The following is a 16929-nucleotide window of genomic DNA, read 5'->3' as shown; positions in this document are numbered from 1 at the left end:
CTTTACTCAGAGAGTAGTAAGGGTGTGGAATGCCCTGCCTGCAAAAATAGTAGACTCGCCCACTTTAAGGGCATTTAAATGGTCATTGGATAAACATATGGATGATAATGGAATAGTTTAGATTAGATGGGCTTCAGATTGGTTTCACAGGTCGGCGCAACATCGAGGGCCGAAGGGCCTGTACTGCGCTGTAATGTTCTATGTTCTATGTTCTAAATTTGGTCCAAATCACATTTTCTAGTGTAGAGGATTTTAGAGTATTAACTGGGTTGGGTGCATCTTCATCATCTCCTGGACTAATGCCGAGATTTTAGCTCAGTGCTCAGTTGGCTTTATTCCTGCATGGCTTTGGAAGACTTGTTTGAGGTATAGTTAAGAGTCGACCACATTGATGTGGGACTAGAATCACATATAGGCCAGAATGGGACAGGACAGTAGGCGATGTGTTCCAGTCAATTATTAATTTTCAAAATCAAATTAAATTAATGAATGCTTTATCAAACACATTAACTCAATGAAAGGAAACTTGAGGGGATATATTAGTTCCAGTTCTTAATTTTCCAATTAAATTACTTTAATGGATTCTGAATCAGATCTATTAACTCAATGATGGGACTTTTTATCTAAGCCAACTATTTTGCTTTTTACCCTTAGCTTACATTGGAAGATAAATTTCAAAGGCCATTAAGGTGCCAGACTCAGAGGTTATTGGCTGTTGACAGCATTTGAATGAATGATTATCAATTTTACCAATAATCTGATTAAGTTTCCATTATTCACACATTTAAATTTATAATTTCCTACAGGGAATCACAAGGTTATAATCATTCAACCTGCTATTACAGAGTCTTCTCTAAACTGCTTTGCTACCAGCTTTATTAGGAATTCTTGGTGTCAGGTAATATCTTACTGTTGGAATAGGAGGTGTGTGATTTATATATATTATATATAGATATCATTTTTAGAGTTGTAGCATGTAAGTTGGCCTCTTTAGTGAAGGATTTTCTTTTCAGGAAAATAATAACTGGTCAGACAGTCCTTCTAGAACAGGGAACTAACCCAATATATGTCAGACAGCAGGGACCCTGAAGTGGCAATGGGAGATTGTTTTTATTGTGGTAGTTTACAACAGGTTCGGTAAACATTGTTTTTGGTTCAAGATAATCAAAGGTTGCTTTTGGCTTGGAAAATCCAGAGACTGAAAGCATTTAGGCAGTTTGAAGGAGACCTGACTGGCATTAGAAGTAAATTTCTCTCCTCAAAAGGAATGTAGGACAATTCAAGAAAAGTACAGTTCAACAACACACTTTCCTGCACATCAATGGAATCGGAATGACTAGGCTAAGATTAGTACTCAGTATCCAGTTCAATCTGTATTGCCTTCCAGGATCTATCGACTCCTAAAAAGTGAACTGAGAAACAAGAATGATTGTGATCATGCCTCAAGTGGGTGGATCCAATGTTGATGGATGCCAGCTGCACGACTTTGTGACAGGAGGTTCTTCAACAGGCAACTGCGCCTGTAGTGTGCAGCTTCACATCATTTGCAATCACATTATTGTGAATGTGAACTATGTGTTGGGTGCAAATGCTGGTGAGAGGCAATGTTTCCCATGTCGTTGGTCCTTACAAGTTTCAGATAGAAATCTGTGAAGTGACCTTAAAAGGGTATCCATGCCCCGTATTGCACACAGCTAAGGCAAGCCATCCAAGGGTGTAAAGGAGCACCCCTGTTTGCATCTCCATCAGAATGGAGTATAATGGAAAATTCTTCAGTGTTCAATGAAGCCTTTTGTAGATACCATGGGGCTGGGAGAGAAGGCTCATGCAGCACTTACAGTCTGCTACTATATCTCTGCAGAAATGAGAAGCACTAAAAATTCAACAAGCTGATTGAAGATGTTTATGAAAGCTTGCCATTCTTGCTTGGTCTGGTTTACAAGTGAATCCAGCCTTGCAACAATGCGGTTGGCTCTAAACTACTCTCCAAGATGGCCTCACATGCAACTCAGTTCTATCAAGCAGTTTGAAATTATGTTTTTGAAAATTATTCACAGTTGTTCCATTGACAAACTCAGCAGTCAATTCATGCAAAGCTGACTCATAAAAATAAAGGAGGTAAGAGGTCCGCTTGTCTCTTTTACGTTGCTGGTGTTGATTCAGGAAACACCATTGACCAGAACATACAGTATCACACCATCATGCAGATGATGATAATTATACGGACTATCATCAGGTGGTGTCAGGATATTGTCAGGACAAGATGCAACCTAGACGGGAATGCCTAGAATCTCAGATATGCCTTCTCCTACCCTCACTAATGTACCACGTAACATTTAGTAAAGCCTGTGATGCTTACTTACATGATGGTTTGTCACTTTAGATATTTGGATGTCTCTTCAGGTAACTTGTAGCCTTTCTCCATCTAAGGGTAGCTAATAATCTGACTGGTAGGTTGCTGCAGAACTCCTATCTTTACACTATAATACACGCAATACTTAAGGTAAGTACATCTTTCTGGTTGAGGCTTTGCCTTCTCTCTTCTCACACTGCAAAGTACCAAATTCATGCCACTGGCACATCATATAGATCATTAACACATACACTTGACTGTTTATTCAATCTTACTATGGGGTGGGAAGCAGCAACTAGGCCCAGAAAAATAGCAGGAGGTGGATGTTAATATCCTGAAGAAAGCCCAGCAATGGCATATAATGCAGGTGGCAGACTTTGAGGCCAGTCTGACATTATGGACCCAGGAGGCAATCAGACAGCAGTTCTTAGGGGAAAGGCCCACAGCAGGAAGAGGAGGCCAGCTAGCCCACAGTAAATGCATGGAAAAGACCACAGCTTATCAAGAATCAGTCAGATAGACAAAGGAGGTATGGGAAAAGCTGCAAGAGAGAGTGATGAGCTCTGTCGGTAGTCTACTGAGCATTCACGGCAGTTTAATTTTCCAGAAGACCATCCTGGTAAAGCAAAACATTGTTAACATAAAAGATCAACTGCAGAATGATTATGATCTTTTGAAGAAAAATTGGGCAAGAAACAAAGGGAAAGGAAGAACTTACAGCAAACCTTTAGCAACATTTAGCCTGTCCAATCTTTTGGATGAGACTAAGAATTGCAGGGAAACGGCAGATTCAGAACATCTTGCAATTGCCCAATCTTCCATCAAATCTGCAAATCAAGGTGTTGGTCAAGAGCCTCCAAGGGACCCCACTCCTGATGAAGGAATCTCAAAATGTCCACCTCCAATAAATCTTGATGAAAGACTCCCAAGGATCTATGGATCTGCAACTACTTGCTATTGTTCACTTCTTCGTGACATTCCAGGAATGTTATGCTACATTGAGGAGCAGCTTCCAGATGAAGTATATGTGGCAATCCCACCAGCTAAAGAATGAGCAATTCTTACCATGGATGCAAAGATGTTGCCATCCACTCAAGACCAAACTCAAGCTCAGTGTGAGGAGTTAATCCCATTCAGATGATCATTACAAGTTTGAACCCTAATCGGACAAAGTTTTCCCTTCCAAGTAGAATCACATAGACCACCCATTCAGGTTGCTTTTATTGTTCCAACTTAAAAAAAAAATCCAAGGCCTCACAAGCTGTTTACTTAATTGGCTTTGAGCAGACTGCTCTACACCTTTGTCTCAAACTTCCTTCATTAAAAAAAATCCAGGATAAAGTCCACCTCTTAAAAACCATAGTATCAAGTTAGGTGTACTTTCGAATATCCAAAAAGCACAATTGAAGCCATGAGGGATCTTCTCCTCCTACAATGTTAGACTCAGTGCAAAAAGCCTCAAAGAAGTTATCCTTTGTTAAATGAAGTACAACTGGATCTTTAACGGCATGCAAACATCATAATTACTGCTGGAAATGTTACCAGGCTGTAGTAAAAGCTAATGTTATATTTTTGCAAAGTTAAATTTCTCCACGATGATGTAAAATCCTCACATATCTTCTTCTCTTTAAAGTCTGTTTTTCTTAATTTTAGCTTCCATCTTGATACATTTATATTATACTTATTTTGCAATCTGAAAAGGTAAATTAAAAGTAAAAGATTTCAAGTGGTTCCTGGTATGCAGTGCATGTGAATAATTCAAATTGATTGGCTGTATACGCACTTGATAGCATCACTGCTGCTGTGTGCCAAGGAATCCCCTTGACTTGGCATCAGACTGAAACCATTGCTGGGAAAGGGAAAAACCACATCTCAAAATCTTTATGGAAAATTTTCTTCCAAGTCAGTGAGCATATCCTTGCTGTGTCATTGGCCACAGAATACAGTCCAATCTTCAATATAGCAATCATTTCTGTGGAGGGAATTATTTACTTCAAAAGGCCAAGATTTTGCAAGTGTTTAAATATCAAGAAGCCAAATAAAATTATTGCAGGTGAGTTATTGCCTGACAGCTTCTTACTATATTAAGATCTTATTGTAAATATCACACAGTTGTCAGATGATACAATTACTCATGTGAAAATCATATACCATTGCTTCCTTGGAATCACAAATTACCCTTAATACAGAACCAGCCTTTATACCGTAGTCAGATCGTTGCACAGCCATTTGAAAAAAACATACCACCATCTGTGAGGACAGGAAACTGCTGCATACCAGCTATCTTAGTGCTATCTTACAAATATGATGAACTAACAAAAATATAGATTATATTACAGTAACATCACATTGTAATCGCCATTACAGGCAAGTAATTTCAGGCTAGGAATATTAAAATATATCTCTGAGTCTCCATTCTTCAGTTGTATTTTGACAACTTTAGGAAATCAAAAACTGATGTAATTCATTTTGTCTTATCTCTCCACTTTACAGGATATTTGATTTGGAGATGTCAGTTGTGATGTATTCAGGTTGTGCTGAAACAGTATAATTAGGTTGATAAATACTGTTGCACAGAGATTTATTGCACATATAAAATCCCAAATAAAATACATCTCAGGTAGTGCATGTTTGAATTGACTAAGAGATGCATTTTATTAATTCATTTTCACAAGGGTTATCCTATCTGAAATTATAAATATGGCTAGTATGTGCTGAAGACTGGCATTGCAATTGCAAGGAAATTTAGTGATTGACTTTGATTTTCAAACATTTAAGTAATTATGTTTTTAAATCCTCTTCTCTTGCCTCAATTTCCTGGATCATACCTGTACAGAAATTATGTCAATCTTGCTGTATTCCCCGTAGATCTCCTTTATTTACACAAGAAGAGAAAACATGTGTCAAGCAAGTGCAAGACAGAACCATCAAGAGGAATAGTAGATAATATCTTGAATAGCAGTGCTTCATTCTCATATTTTTGCTTCCCATCTTCTACGCATCTTCCTTAACCATGATTCTGGTGAATAGCGATACACCCTTCTCAAGGGCAAATCCAATTGCTTATATTTTACTGTTAAGGTCATGTTTATGGATGGGTTACTGCTGAAGATGGAAATAATCTCCACCTAGTCTGATGATGTCTGAAATAATTGGGTGGAGAGAGACAGAAGATTTTACGATCTCAGACGGGAAAAACATGCTAGTCTTGTTCCCTTCACAGTCTTTGTAATAATGTCAACCTTGTCAACATAACTTGTACCTGATTGCCAGCATCCGGTAAAATACATTTGGTTCAATAAAAAGAACATAGAACAAATGAAACTTTACCAATACAGTCAGACATGGAGCCTTCCAACAAGGAGGGCCATGGATGTCTCTCCATGGAGTTCTAACATATTAGACCTGATTCAGATGAATGCAGCACCAAAATACTCTAGAAAATTATAAGGGTAATAGAATTGCTGAAACATTGTTCGCACTCCCCCAACCCTAACTCATTCAAACAAATACAATATTTGATATAAAAGTCCAAGTTGTCACATACTTGCAGTTCAATGTGAGAGGAAAGCAGCTTTGCACCATCTTGCAAGCTTTTGGAATATGTTTGGGAATTGTCAACCACAAGAGGCAATTTAGGGGTCACCTGTGATCACTCCTGCCTCACTGAGCTTATTGGGATAACTTGTCATGGTCATTGACATGGTCAAGATTGCCTGTGGTCAGGATTTCTAACCTACATAGAGTCATAAAGTCATACAGCATGGAAACAGACCCTTCAGTCCAACCAGTCCACGCCAAACATAATCCCAAACTAAACTAGTCCCGCCTGCCTGCTCCTGGCCCATATCTTTTCAAATCTTTCCTATTCACATACTTATCCAAATGTCTTTTAAAAGTAGTAATTGTGCCCATATTTACCACTTCCTCAAGAAGTTCATTCCACACATGAGCCATTCTCTGTGAAAACAATTTGCTCCTATGTCTTTTTTAAATCCCTCTCCTCACATCTTAAAAATATGCCCCCTCGTCTTGAAATCCCCCATCCTAGGGAAAAGACACCTACCATTAACCTTATCTATATCCCTCATGGTTTTATAAACTTCACCTCTCAACCTCCTATGCTCCAGTGAAAAAAGCCTCAGCCTCTCCAGCCTTTCTTCAGAACTCAAACCTTCCATACCCAGCAACATCCTGGTAAATCTCTTCTGAACCCTCTCCAGCTTAATAATATCTTCGTTAGTCAATGCATGAGGTGCACATTTATGAATGTCCAGTTAAGACAATTGCCAGTTGAAGGGCCTCACATTGTTCACAAGTGCAATCCTCCCCTACAGACAAACCAAAACAAATGTCATCCATCCACTCAGCGTGCACTAACAGATAATTTTCGTGTTTATTGCAAAGTTGCGATTCAAATGAAGATGGAAGATTTAAAATCACACCACTATATCAGCAACAGTGCTATCATGCAGTCCCTGCTTAGCAATAACCTGTTCACTGACATCTAGCTTGGATTCCACCAGGGCCACCCAACTCTTGAACTCATTACAGCCTTGGTTCAAACATGGACAAAAGAGGTGAAGTGACAGTGACTGCCCTTGACATAAAGGCCACGTTTGACAGTTAGCATTAAGGAGCCTGAGCAAAACTGGAGTCAATGGGTATCTGTGGCAAACTCTCCACTGGTTGGAGTCACACCTAGCACATAGGAAGATGGTTTGTGATTGTTGAAGGTCAGTCACTTCAGCTTCAGGGCATCTCTGCAGAAGTTCTGCAGCGTTATGTCCTAGGCCCAACCATCTTCAGTTGCTTAACCAATGGCCTTCCCTCCATCATAAGATCAGAAGTGGGTTGTTCGCCAATGATTGCAAAATATTCAGCACTCTTCACAGCTCCTCACATGCTGAGAAGCTGTCCATGTTCAAATGCAGCAAGACATGGAAAATATCCAGGTGCGGGCTGATGAGTAGCAAGTAACATTCGCACCACACAAATGCCAGGCTATGACCATCTCCAATAAGAGATAATCTAACCACTACTCCTTGACATTCAACGGTGTTACCATCACTGAATTACCCCACTATCAACATTTTGGAGGTTCCTATTGACCAGAAAGTCAAATGGACTCACCATATAAATACAGTGGCCACAATAGCAGATCAGAGGCTTGGAATATTGCAGCAAGTAACTCACATCCTGACTCCCCAAATCCTGTCCATCATCCACAAGGCATTGATCAGCAGAGTGATAGGCTATTCCCCGCTTGCCTGGGTGGATGCAGCTCCAACAACACTTAAGGAGCTTGACAACATCCCGGAGAAAGCAGTCCGCTTGATTTGCACTACATCAATGAGTATTCACTTCCTTAACTACTGATGCTCAGTGTAGCAGTATGTACTACTTACAACTGGCACTGCAGAAATTCATCACAGATTCTTAGACAGCACCTTCCAAACCCACAACCACTTCCATCTAGAAGGATAAGGGCAGCAGATACATGGGAATGCCACCTACAAGATCCCCTTCAAGTCTCTCACCATCCTGACTTCCTGTCATCATTCCTTCAATAACGCTGGGTCAAAATCCTGGAATTCACTCCATAAGGACATTATGGGTCTACTTACAGCTCAGCACCACCTTCTCAAGGGCAACTAGGGATGGGCAATAAATGCTGGCCCAGGCAATGAAGCCTATGTCCCATGAGTGAATTTACAAAAAGGACAGACCGGTCCCCTTACTGATCGGTGTGCAGTTCTCCAACTGATTTACCTGTAATCCCAGCACTGACCAATCTCTGGTCTGTAAGGCCACAGAGCACTGGCCAATGATTGCACTAATTACCCGAATGACTGTAGCCAGAACTCCAGGACTGAGAGTGAACAATGCCTTTGACTCCAGTTCTGGAGAAAGGTCACTGGACCTGATAAATTAACTCTGATTCCACTCCATTGATGCTGCCATCCCTGTTGAGATTCTCCAGCAATTTCTGATTTCCAATATCCACAGTTCTTTCATTTCTTTTTCTCTACTAGATTACTGCACTGACTTTCAAATCTCAGTGATGGCATATCAGGTGATGAAAGAGGGAAACACACTGCGTCATGCTTTGTTATTCATGCAAAGCATGGTTTTACAGGAAAATGTGTATTTCTGCCCTTCTTGATTTATGCAATCAGTTGGCACAGTCTTACCAAGCTGTGCAATGTGATCTTATTTTATGTTGTAAAATGTGCATGAGATTGAAGAATGTGTCATTTATTTCAATGTTATGGTGAATATATTATGTCAATGGTGATAAAGATTGAGCACTAAATAGATGAGAGCACATTAATAAGAAGATTTGATGGCCCTTGCGAATGTCACTGAGGTGTTCTCATTGCAGCTGTCCTCTTGATTCGTCATTCACTGTGCAGGTATGACTATCTCTCGGATGAATCTTTCTGCCCAGGACTTTTTGAATATCAAAGTTGCTCAGGCTACAACCATTTAAACTTGCAGGAGACGTGATCTGGAGTATATTGAAAAGTATTGGTGACTTCTTAAGGCAATGGAAGTATTCTTTTCAAACCCCAATAGTTCTGACAATGATCACTCTGGAGCAGCGTGTATTTCATTATAGTACTCCTTAACTTTTGTTGCAAGTTGGATACAAAGGCATTGGTACCCACGACTTTCTATTGATTAAATTAAATGCTTCAAAAGACTCGTGGATGACAGAACTCCTAAAGCTGACTGCAATCTTACAATTTACAGCAAATAAAAGCAACTTAATTTGGTATCACACACCATCTGAAAATGAAGTGAGTGGTACTCCTGTCTAATAAAAATGTTGAGGAAGTTAATGCCAGGAATTTAAAATAACATGAGCCTATTGCACTCTGTTCTTTGGATAATCTATGAATGCAATAAAACTCGACTCTGCTCTGCTGCCATATTAAAATTTCCAACATGCATATTGATGATTTAAAAATAAACCCTATTTTACAGATCCATATGGTTGCTCAAAATAAGCCAGTGGAGTTAAATGTCAATGCAGTCACTACTTCCATTTTCCCAGATGATCATCTCGCTTGTAGATGTTCATGGGCAAGCTGCATTGCTCTCCTACTGGCTCCTCGATGAAGCCCACATTAGTAAATCAGAAACATTAAGATCTTCAAAAGATCCAGGTGGTCTGTAGTTGTATTATGTGGGGTGGTCAGTCACATCTCAGAGGACACTACTGTTTCATTCTCTTTTGCTTCAGCTTGGTTGAACTAGCCCTCCTCATTCTCAATAAAAACCGTGTATAAAAGGGATTTTTTGGGGATTCCCATGGTGATGTCACCAGTGAGCTACATCACTCAGGCACAACAGCTGCAGTGCAAATGAAGCCCACAATAGCAAATAGTACATGTATTTGGCCACAAAATTAAATTTGATAACACAGATCTTCAACAAAATATACTATCTATATTATAAACGCGTAAAGCATCCTCATTTTGGACTTAAGTAATGGCTGACCAAAAGGGGAGGTTTTAAAAAATCCAATATTTTTGTTACTTTGCAAAAACTATTTGGAGAACTCCAAGTATGATTTGTTATTCCAGTTAACAGCTGTGTTTACGTGTTCACCAAGATATTTTGGAAACATGATTTTGTGGGAAGCGAATTTATAACTCATTAATTGTTTCCTTGATATAGAATTCTACTTGTGCTTTGTTGATGCCAAGTGCATTTTAATTCAACAAATGAACCATTGTTGTAATATAATTACATTTGCAAAGCACTTAATTTAGTATTCATTTGTCATTTTCAGAGGCACTGTATGTACTGAACTTAACACAAAAGCATTGTGTTTATTATGTCACTTCACAATCACCTTTTTTGAGCAGTGCTATGATGACAATATATTTATATCTTGAGTGCAATTTGCTACAGAAAAGTCAAGTTGGGTGTTTAGTCTGGAAGAAACAAGTTCTTCAATGAAGTTTTGACAATGCATCAAAGTTTCACTGCTATATGTATACTCAGATAAAATTGGTTGAGTAAAATATATTAGTCTGTTCAAATGTCCCACTTTAACTCATATTTTTATAAAATAACCAGAGATGCAAAACAAAATTCAAATGGAACATAGCCTAAAATTAAGGTTAAGGGCACAGTCATATCAGCCATGAAATTATTGAATGGTGGAGCAAATTCAGTGGGCGAGATGGCCTCCTTTTTCTGAAAGATTCAGAATGACAAATTCTTGTCTTCAAAATTTGCTTCTCAGAGCTGCTATAATTTTCTTAGATTATTCTACCTGATCGGAGCTCCTCTTGATTGAGCTGGCTTCAACAGGACTGTGATGGTTGTGTCCGACTCATTCAAAGGCGCATCTGTATCGTATCGTGGCATTGAAGGCGCTATCAATAGAAAACAAAATTAATCAGAGACAGAAAGCAAACACAATCAAATTAGTATACTCCTATAACAGTCAATTTTCTTAACTCCCACTTTTCACCTTCGAATTTATATTTATGTCCCGATATGTCATATATCCAATTCTTATTAAGACTGTGACAAATGGTCTCCTGCCACATCTCAAGTGGTCAGGAAGAAAAGCTGTTGATGATGCTGCAAAAGCTATTTTATTTTACTTCTCTCAGGCAAGGAATCTATCTCAAGCACTTTATGAAGAAGGAATGGTGATTGTTCAGCATGTGAATGGAAGATTACATTTGAAGAACTGAAGGCAAGACCCATTAATGAGTGTTCAATGGAGATTTTGACAGGAGGAAAGAGGTACAAGATGTAGGAAACCAGATAGTGTTGCAGAAAACAGGCACACGGCAGCTGAATGAATGACCATAATGGGGAGGGAACAATGAAGACTAAAGGAGCTCAGTGTTACCAAGTTAAGTGTCCATTTTCCATTATCCACATTATCCATTCCGAAAATGACTCCTATCCTATTAAGGAATCACATTATTATCACTGACCCTGCTTTCTCCTCTATTTCCTGTTCCCATCTGTAACTGAAATTAGGTGGAAATTTCAAATTCGACCTTATGCCTAATTACTGGCTATCATGGGGCCATTGAACATTTACTAAATCTAAAAATCTCTAATTACTGCTCATAAGGGAGTTTTAATAGATTTAGATTTTATTAATAAAGACTTTCTGCTTTTTGCTTGCCGGTGTGTTTAATTTACTGACTCTTCTACGAACTGTAAGCCTTCAGCTCAATAGACACAATAAACCACAAGTCATGAATATAAAATCCGAAACATTTCTTTATATGAAATGTCCAGTTCCATTTTTAAAAAGACTAAAGTACTTCACATTTTATCTGTTAATTGATAATATTTCTGGTCTGTCATAGCAAGATCAGATAATCATTGTATTGCTATTAATAATGCAACTAAATATCAAAGTTATTTGCGTCCATTAAGTGCATGTTAAATATTTGAGAGAAAAAGTGCAACCTTTTGTAAATCATTCCAAGCTGCACTTTCAAGAAGTAAAAATTGTTGTGACCCTTTTGCAGGCATAACATGGGCAATTGACAGCCCAATTTCAGGTTCAATAGAGGCTAGATTTTACCAGCGCTACAGAGGCTGGTTCAGAGGCTGGAAGTCTGGCAATATAGTTTTCTATTTATTCTTGTGATGTGGGCATTGCTGACCAAATCGGCATTTATAGGCACTCCCTGATTGTCCTGGAAAGATGGTACTGAGTTGCCTTCTTGAACTGCTATAGACCCTCATGAGGGAATCAGTGCTCAAAGGGAATGCTCTATTGCCATGGCATAGGAATCTGTCAAGTGGTCAATTGTGCCAATTAATAGCATAATTGAAGCCAATTTCCCACGCCAGCTGGAACTTTGTCCATATTCGAAGGGATGCTTGTCATGTGGGAAGATTCCCTGTTGATATTGTAGTGATGGAAGATGTTTCTTGAATGTTCATTTCCCAATCCACAGAGAGGCCCCTGCACAGGAAAGGCTACCTCACAGCTAAGGCTCAATCAATATGGCTGCCCACATATTCTGCCAATTGTTGGTCCCTGTCCCTCTGGTTCTGGCCTATGACAACAAACCTATCCAGTCTTTGTGGACACCTTGCCATGGAGGCAGCCTCTCCTTCATCTGCAGGCCTCAGCAGTGGTTACTGTTAGTGACGATGCGGCTGAATCGGCTTGAGGTTCCAGCCTCTTTTTGGATGAGCAATTGTTGGAGGTGGACTTCTGTTCTTAATCGGATTGTTGTTCCACCAGTGGACTATTATTGCTGGGATCATAATCCCACTGAGGATGGTGGCCCACCTCGCAGAGCTGCCAGCCTAATAAGAACTTTTGGTCATGTGGTGATGTCACTTACAAAATTCATCCCTAACATCCTTACCTTGTCTTTCAGTTTTCTGAGCATCACTGTTCACTTATTCTGTCAACAAGGAAGTTCAATATTAAATTAGGTATGGCAGGAAAACTAAAGAGCAGGGAACAAAGCCATTGAACTGAGAGAGATGGAAAAAAAACCAAGAAAAATATTTTAAAAAGTGAAATTTAAGATCTCATACACCAATTAAGACTGAAAAAAATTGAGATTATATACTTGTAATGGTTAGGTTACAGCAACAGAGAGATACTGGTAATTGCAGCAATTAATATGTCCTTAAAAATGAATATTATGATTTGACCTAATTTTGACAAGTTTGTATTTTTCATTGGAAATTGAAAAGTTGGACAGATTCTGTGTGCCATCAAAAAACGATGGATGTGAACTTTATCTGAAAGTCTTGTCCCATTTCTGACGGATCCTACTTTTACAAATTGTGGAAAATGATTAACGGCATTGTGGGTCACCCTACAGCTTGGGGACCGCAGTGGTTGAATAAGGCAGCTCACCACCACTTTCTCAAGGGCAACTATGGACAGGCAACAAATGCTGGCACAACCATCGACGGTCACTGAAATAACTCCACAGAGGCCAGTATCCCATCACCAAGACACTCGTTTTGACGTATGGAGAGTTCTTAACACTGATCCAGCTCTCTCAGAGCCTCTGACACTCCTGTTTATATCTGTCAGCCAGGAGTCCCTGATTGGGGCTTTTAATCTGGTCTAATCAGGGAGCTCATATTCTATGAGGTCCACCTGACTGACATCGTTATGATCACTACATTTGTCCCCCCAAGTCTGAGGATCTAGGCTGGTTCTTTTTTTGTAGCTCCTCCTCCTAGCACCAGGTCAGATTCCTCTAACTTTGTCTCTGATATGAGTAGCATGTAACACACAGTAGCTTGCATCTTGTGCCTGGATTGTCCCAGAAGAAATTCATTCATCTCTTCAAAAGCATCAGGATGGTGACATCTGCCATGTCCACCTCAGATTCTGAGGTATCCTCAATGATTGAAGGAGAGGGAGAATTCACATGTTCTGAACAGTCAGAAAGGCAATCGAGGAGACAGACATGTTTTGCTCCTGCACCGTTTGCAAGTTTGCAGCTTTCGTATGGTCCACATTCTTATTTAGGACCGTCACACCTACCCAAGCTTTATTTGTCACTGGACCCGACCTCATGTTGATCATGCATCTTATCAATGCAGGGCCATTCCCATGGATCCTACAACAATCGTCTTCACCTGAAGTAAACTGTCTCTCTCGCTTAAAGGAGTCTTGTGTCCAGCACTGGGTTTCCCAATGCTGTTTTACCCTCCCCCTCAGGTCCAGGAAGATCAGATTTAATCTGGTATGGAGTCTTCTCCCCATTCGTAACTCTGCTGGAGCTATCTCTGTAGTTGCATGAGGGGTGATCCTATAATCAAACAGGAACCGGGACAGTTAGGTACCTAGTGAAGTTGAAGGCTGTTTCTTTAAGCCTGCTTTCAAAGTTTGGACTGCTCATTCTGCCAGACCATTGGATGATGGATGGTGTGGAGCTGTCCCTATATGGCAATTACAATTTGAATTTAGGAAATTCCCTGCTGGTGTAACAATGCTGTCACCTTAAAGAGTTATTTTGTCCTGGTTTTTGTTTTGAAGAGAGGTTGTAAGGCAGAAGTGCTGAACTGGCTACGTGAAGACTATTTAAGCAAACAACTTGTGAGACCTTCAGGTTATTTTTAAGTTGGAACAAATAGAAACAGCCTGAATGGGTGTACCCAGCTCTCACAGATTGAAATTTCAAGATTTTGTCTTTTCAGTAACATCAGAAGATGTCTGGGGTCTCGGAAGAGTTGGAAGCTTCAGTGAATGTCTCTTGACTGCTACACTGTCTGAAATTTCTCTTGGTGTTTCTTCCTCCTGGATTGGAGAACTGCATGTAAGAATCTGTGTCTGAATTTGCCTTTGGGCCAAGGGATGTGCTTATGGGATTGTAGGGGTGACCTGTAACTGGCTATGTAAGGTGACTTGTACCTGAACACACTAAGTGGCCCATGCCTGCTTAAAAATGGCAGACAGAAGCTAAGCAAAACTAAGCAGCCTGCTCAAACAGTGAAATACAATGGTACCTTTGAACAGAATTGCTAGAAGGTCAGTAAAAGAACACTGTATGAGACAGTTCTGATAAAAAGATGCCTTAGGACAGATACATGGCCAATTCCAGCTTTATTAAGGAAAGGATTATTGTCCTAATAAATGAATACGGTCAGGTGCCAGATTAGCTGCAAGGGTAACAGCTAAAGTTATTAGTAGTAAATAGTTACCTCTTCGAAGCTACCAGCAATATTAAATAGTTTCTAGCTGAAACATTCTAATCATAGAAGTTAGTTTCAATACATAACCAGGAAATAATACAAGCCTTCAAAAAAATTTAAGCTTAGATGTAAAGATTAACTAGCCTTAGAGGACAACTTCTCTTATGCCCCGAACGATAGATTGATCATAATCCATAAATTACAAAATGCTCACAGTAGAAGTAGTTGTATAACGTTACACTTACAATTAACTTTATAACAGAACTTAACCTTATAGCTTATTATAAAGTTAACCTTATTAGTTAAAACTAACTGACTTTTTACTTTTACATTATGTAATTGGGACAGTGGGAAAATCAAAGGAGAAACTGAATGTGATAAAAGACAGCAACAAAATAGAATGGGTAATAGAATTTGAGCTGTCCTTACAGATTAACAAGCCTGAGAAAGATCCAAAGGAGGATAGCCATTAAACTTTTGGAACGCGAATGAATAGGATGCATAGAAAGATCCCAACGCCTACCGATTACAATGTCTAGCTAATACTGTAAGATCATGGGAACCTGGGGCTGTCCATAGTAGTGCCCATCATTAATTAGGTGTCCCACAGGATTGGGTGTTTGGATTAGGGGGAAGGAAAATGACTATGTTACTTGATTACTGTAACACAAAATGTATAAAAATGCTTTATTTCTTCATAAAAGCAGAGGGTGTGTCATTGATCTATCTTCCGAAGCCAAGTTCAGGGAAGATCCTTTGGCCCTCTCCCTGCATAAACCAGTTTCTGCTTGAATAAACATCTTCCACTTGGCTGAATCCTGCCTCTTGAGTCTTTATCCCAGGTCAGGAAACATGCTCCTATAGGAATGTTACTATATTGGAGTTAATTAGTAATAGGTACTGTATTTAATTTTCAGTTAAATTTTCTGGAAGTTATGTTATTCTAAATTCCTCTTTTGTTTGTTTGTATTTTAACTATTGTGTTCAAATAAATTGGGTTTTGTTTAACGTTGAGTAGTTTGACCAGTCACATCACATCTGGAACATCTTCACATCTACCTTTAAAATAAGAAAAAGTTGGGGTCTGGGTTACTTTCTTAAAATATTTTGCAGGGGGAGTGGTCTGGTCCATAACACCGGTAAAATGATTATCTGTGACTAAGACTTCTGGGAATCCGTGCATTGCAAAAGATGTGCACAGTGTTTCCATCGACGTCCCTGCGTTTGATGAATGAACTCCAAGCACGTCCAGCTACTTTGTGTGGTTGTCCACAATGACTAAGAACATTGAGCCAATGAAAGGACCTGTATAGTCGACGTGTAACTGAGTCCAGGGTTTATCTGGCCATTCTCACAAATGTAGGGGAGCTGCTGGTGCTAACGCTGGGCACTGCCCTACCAATGCAGCTATGTCTGCATCCAGTTCTGGCCACCAGACACAACCTCTTGCCAACATCTTCATTTTGGAAACCGCTGGATGACCCTGGTAGAGTTCAGCCAATATCTGGTGGCGACCTTTGCTCGGGACAATCAATCTTGCTCCCCATAATAACGTCATCCTCTACTGTGATCTGGTCTCTCCAGATCCCAAAAGGTTTCATTTCTGGTTATGACGGCCTTTTGGTTTCCCCCATCACCACCAGCTGTTTCAGTTTTGCCAGGACTGGATCTTTCTGAGTCTAAAGTCTGATATTGCCGGCTGTGACTGGAAGTGTGTCCAGAAAATTTAAAACCATGAGGGACTCTTCCAGTGGTGGTACCACCAGTGGTGTACCTGCCAGTGGGAGGCAGCTCAATGCATCCACGTTTGCTACTTGGCCTCCAGGACATTGTTCCAACTTGTTTACACAATTATACACAATTAGTATTAGAGCCCACCGTTGAATTCAGCCTGAAGCTATGAGCGG

General features: G+C 39.8%; 1 protein-coding gene across 1 annotated transcript in view; it reads right to left on the bottom strand.

Annotated features, from left to right (window-relative positions):
- ptprt (protein tyrosine phosphatase receptor type T) overlaps positions 1–16929 on the bottom strand; it is a 928020-nt gene that overhangs the window by 382637 nt on the left and 528454 nt on the right. The window contains exon 11 of the mRNA XM_048608556.1: positions 10644–10746. Coding sequence (XP_048464513.1) covers positions 10644–10746 — 103 coding nt within the window. The remainder of the gene's footprint in view (positions 1–10643; positions 10747–16929) is intronic.

The sequence above is a fragment of the Rhincodon typus genome, chromosome 19 (assembly GCF_021869965.1).
Source record: "Rhincodon typus isolate 14 chromosome 19, sRhiTyp1.1, whole genome shotgun sequence".
In the NCBI taxonomy this organism is placed as follows: Eukaryota; Metazoa; Chordata; class Chondrichthyes; order Orectolobiformes; family Rhincodontidae; genus Rhincodon; species Rhincodon typus.
Note: the sequence above shows the minus strand (reverse complement) of the source record. Positions and strands in the feature narration are given on the sequence as shown.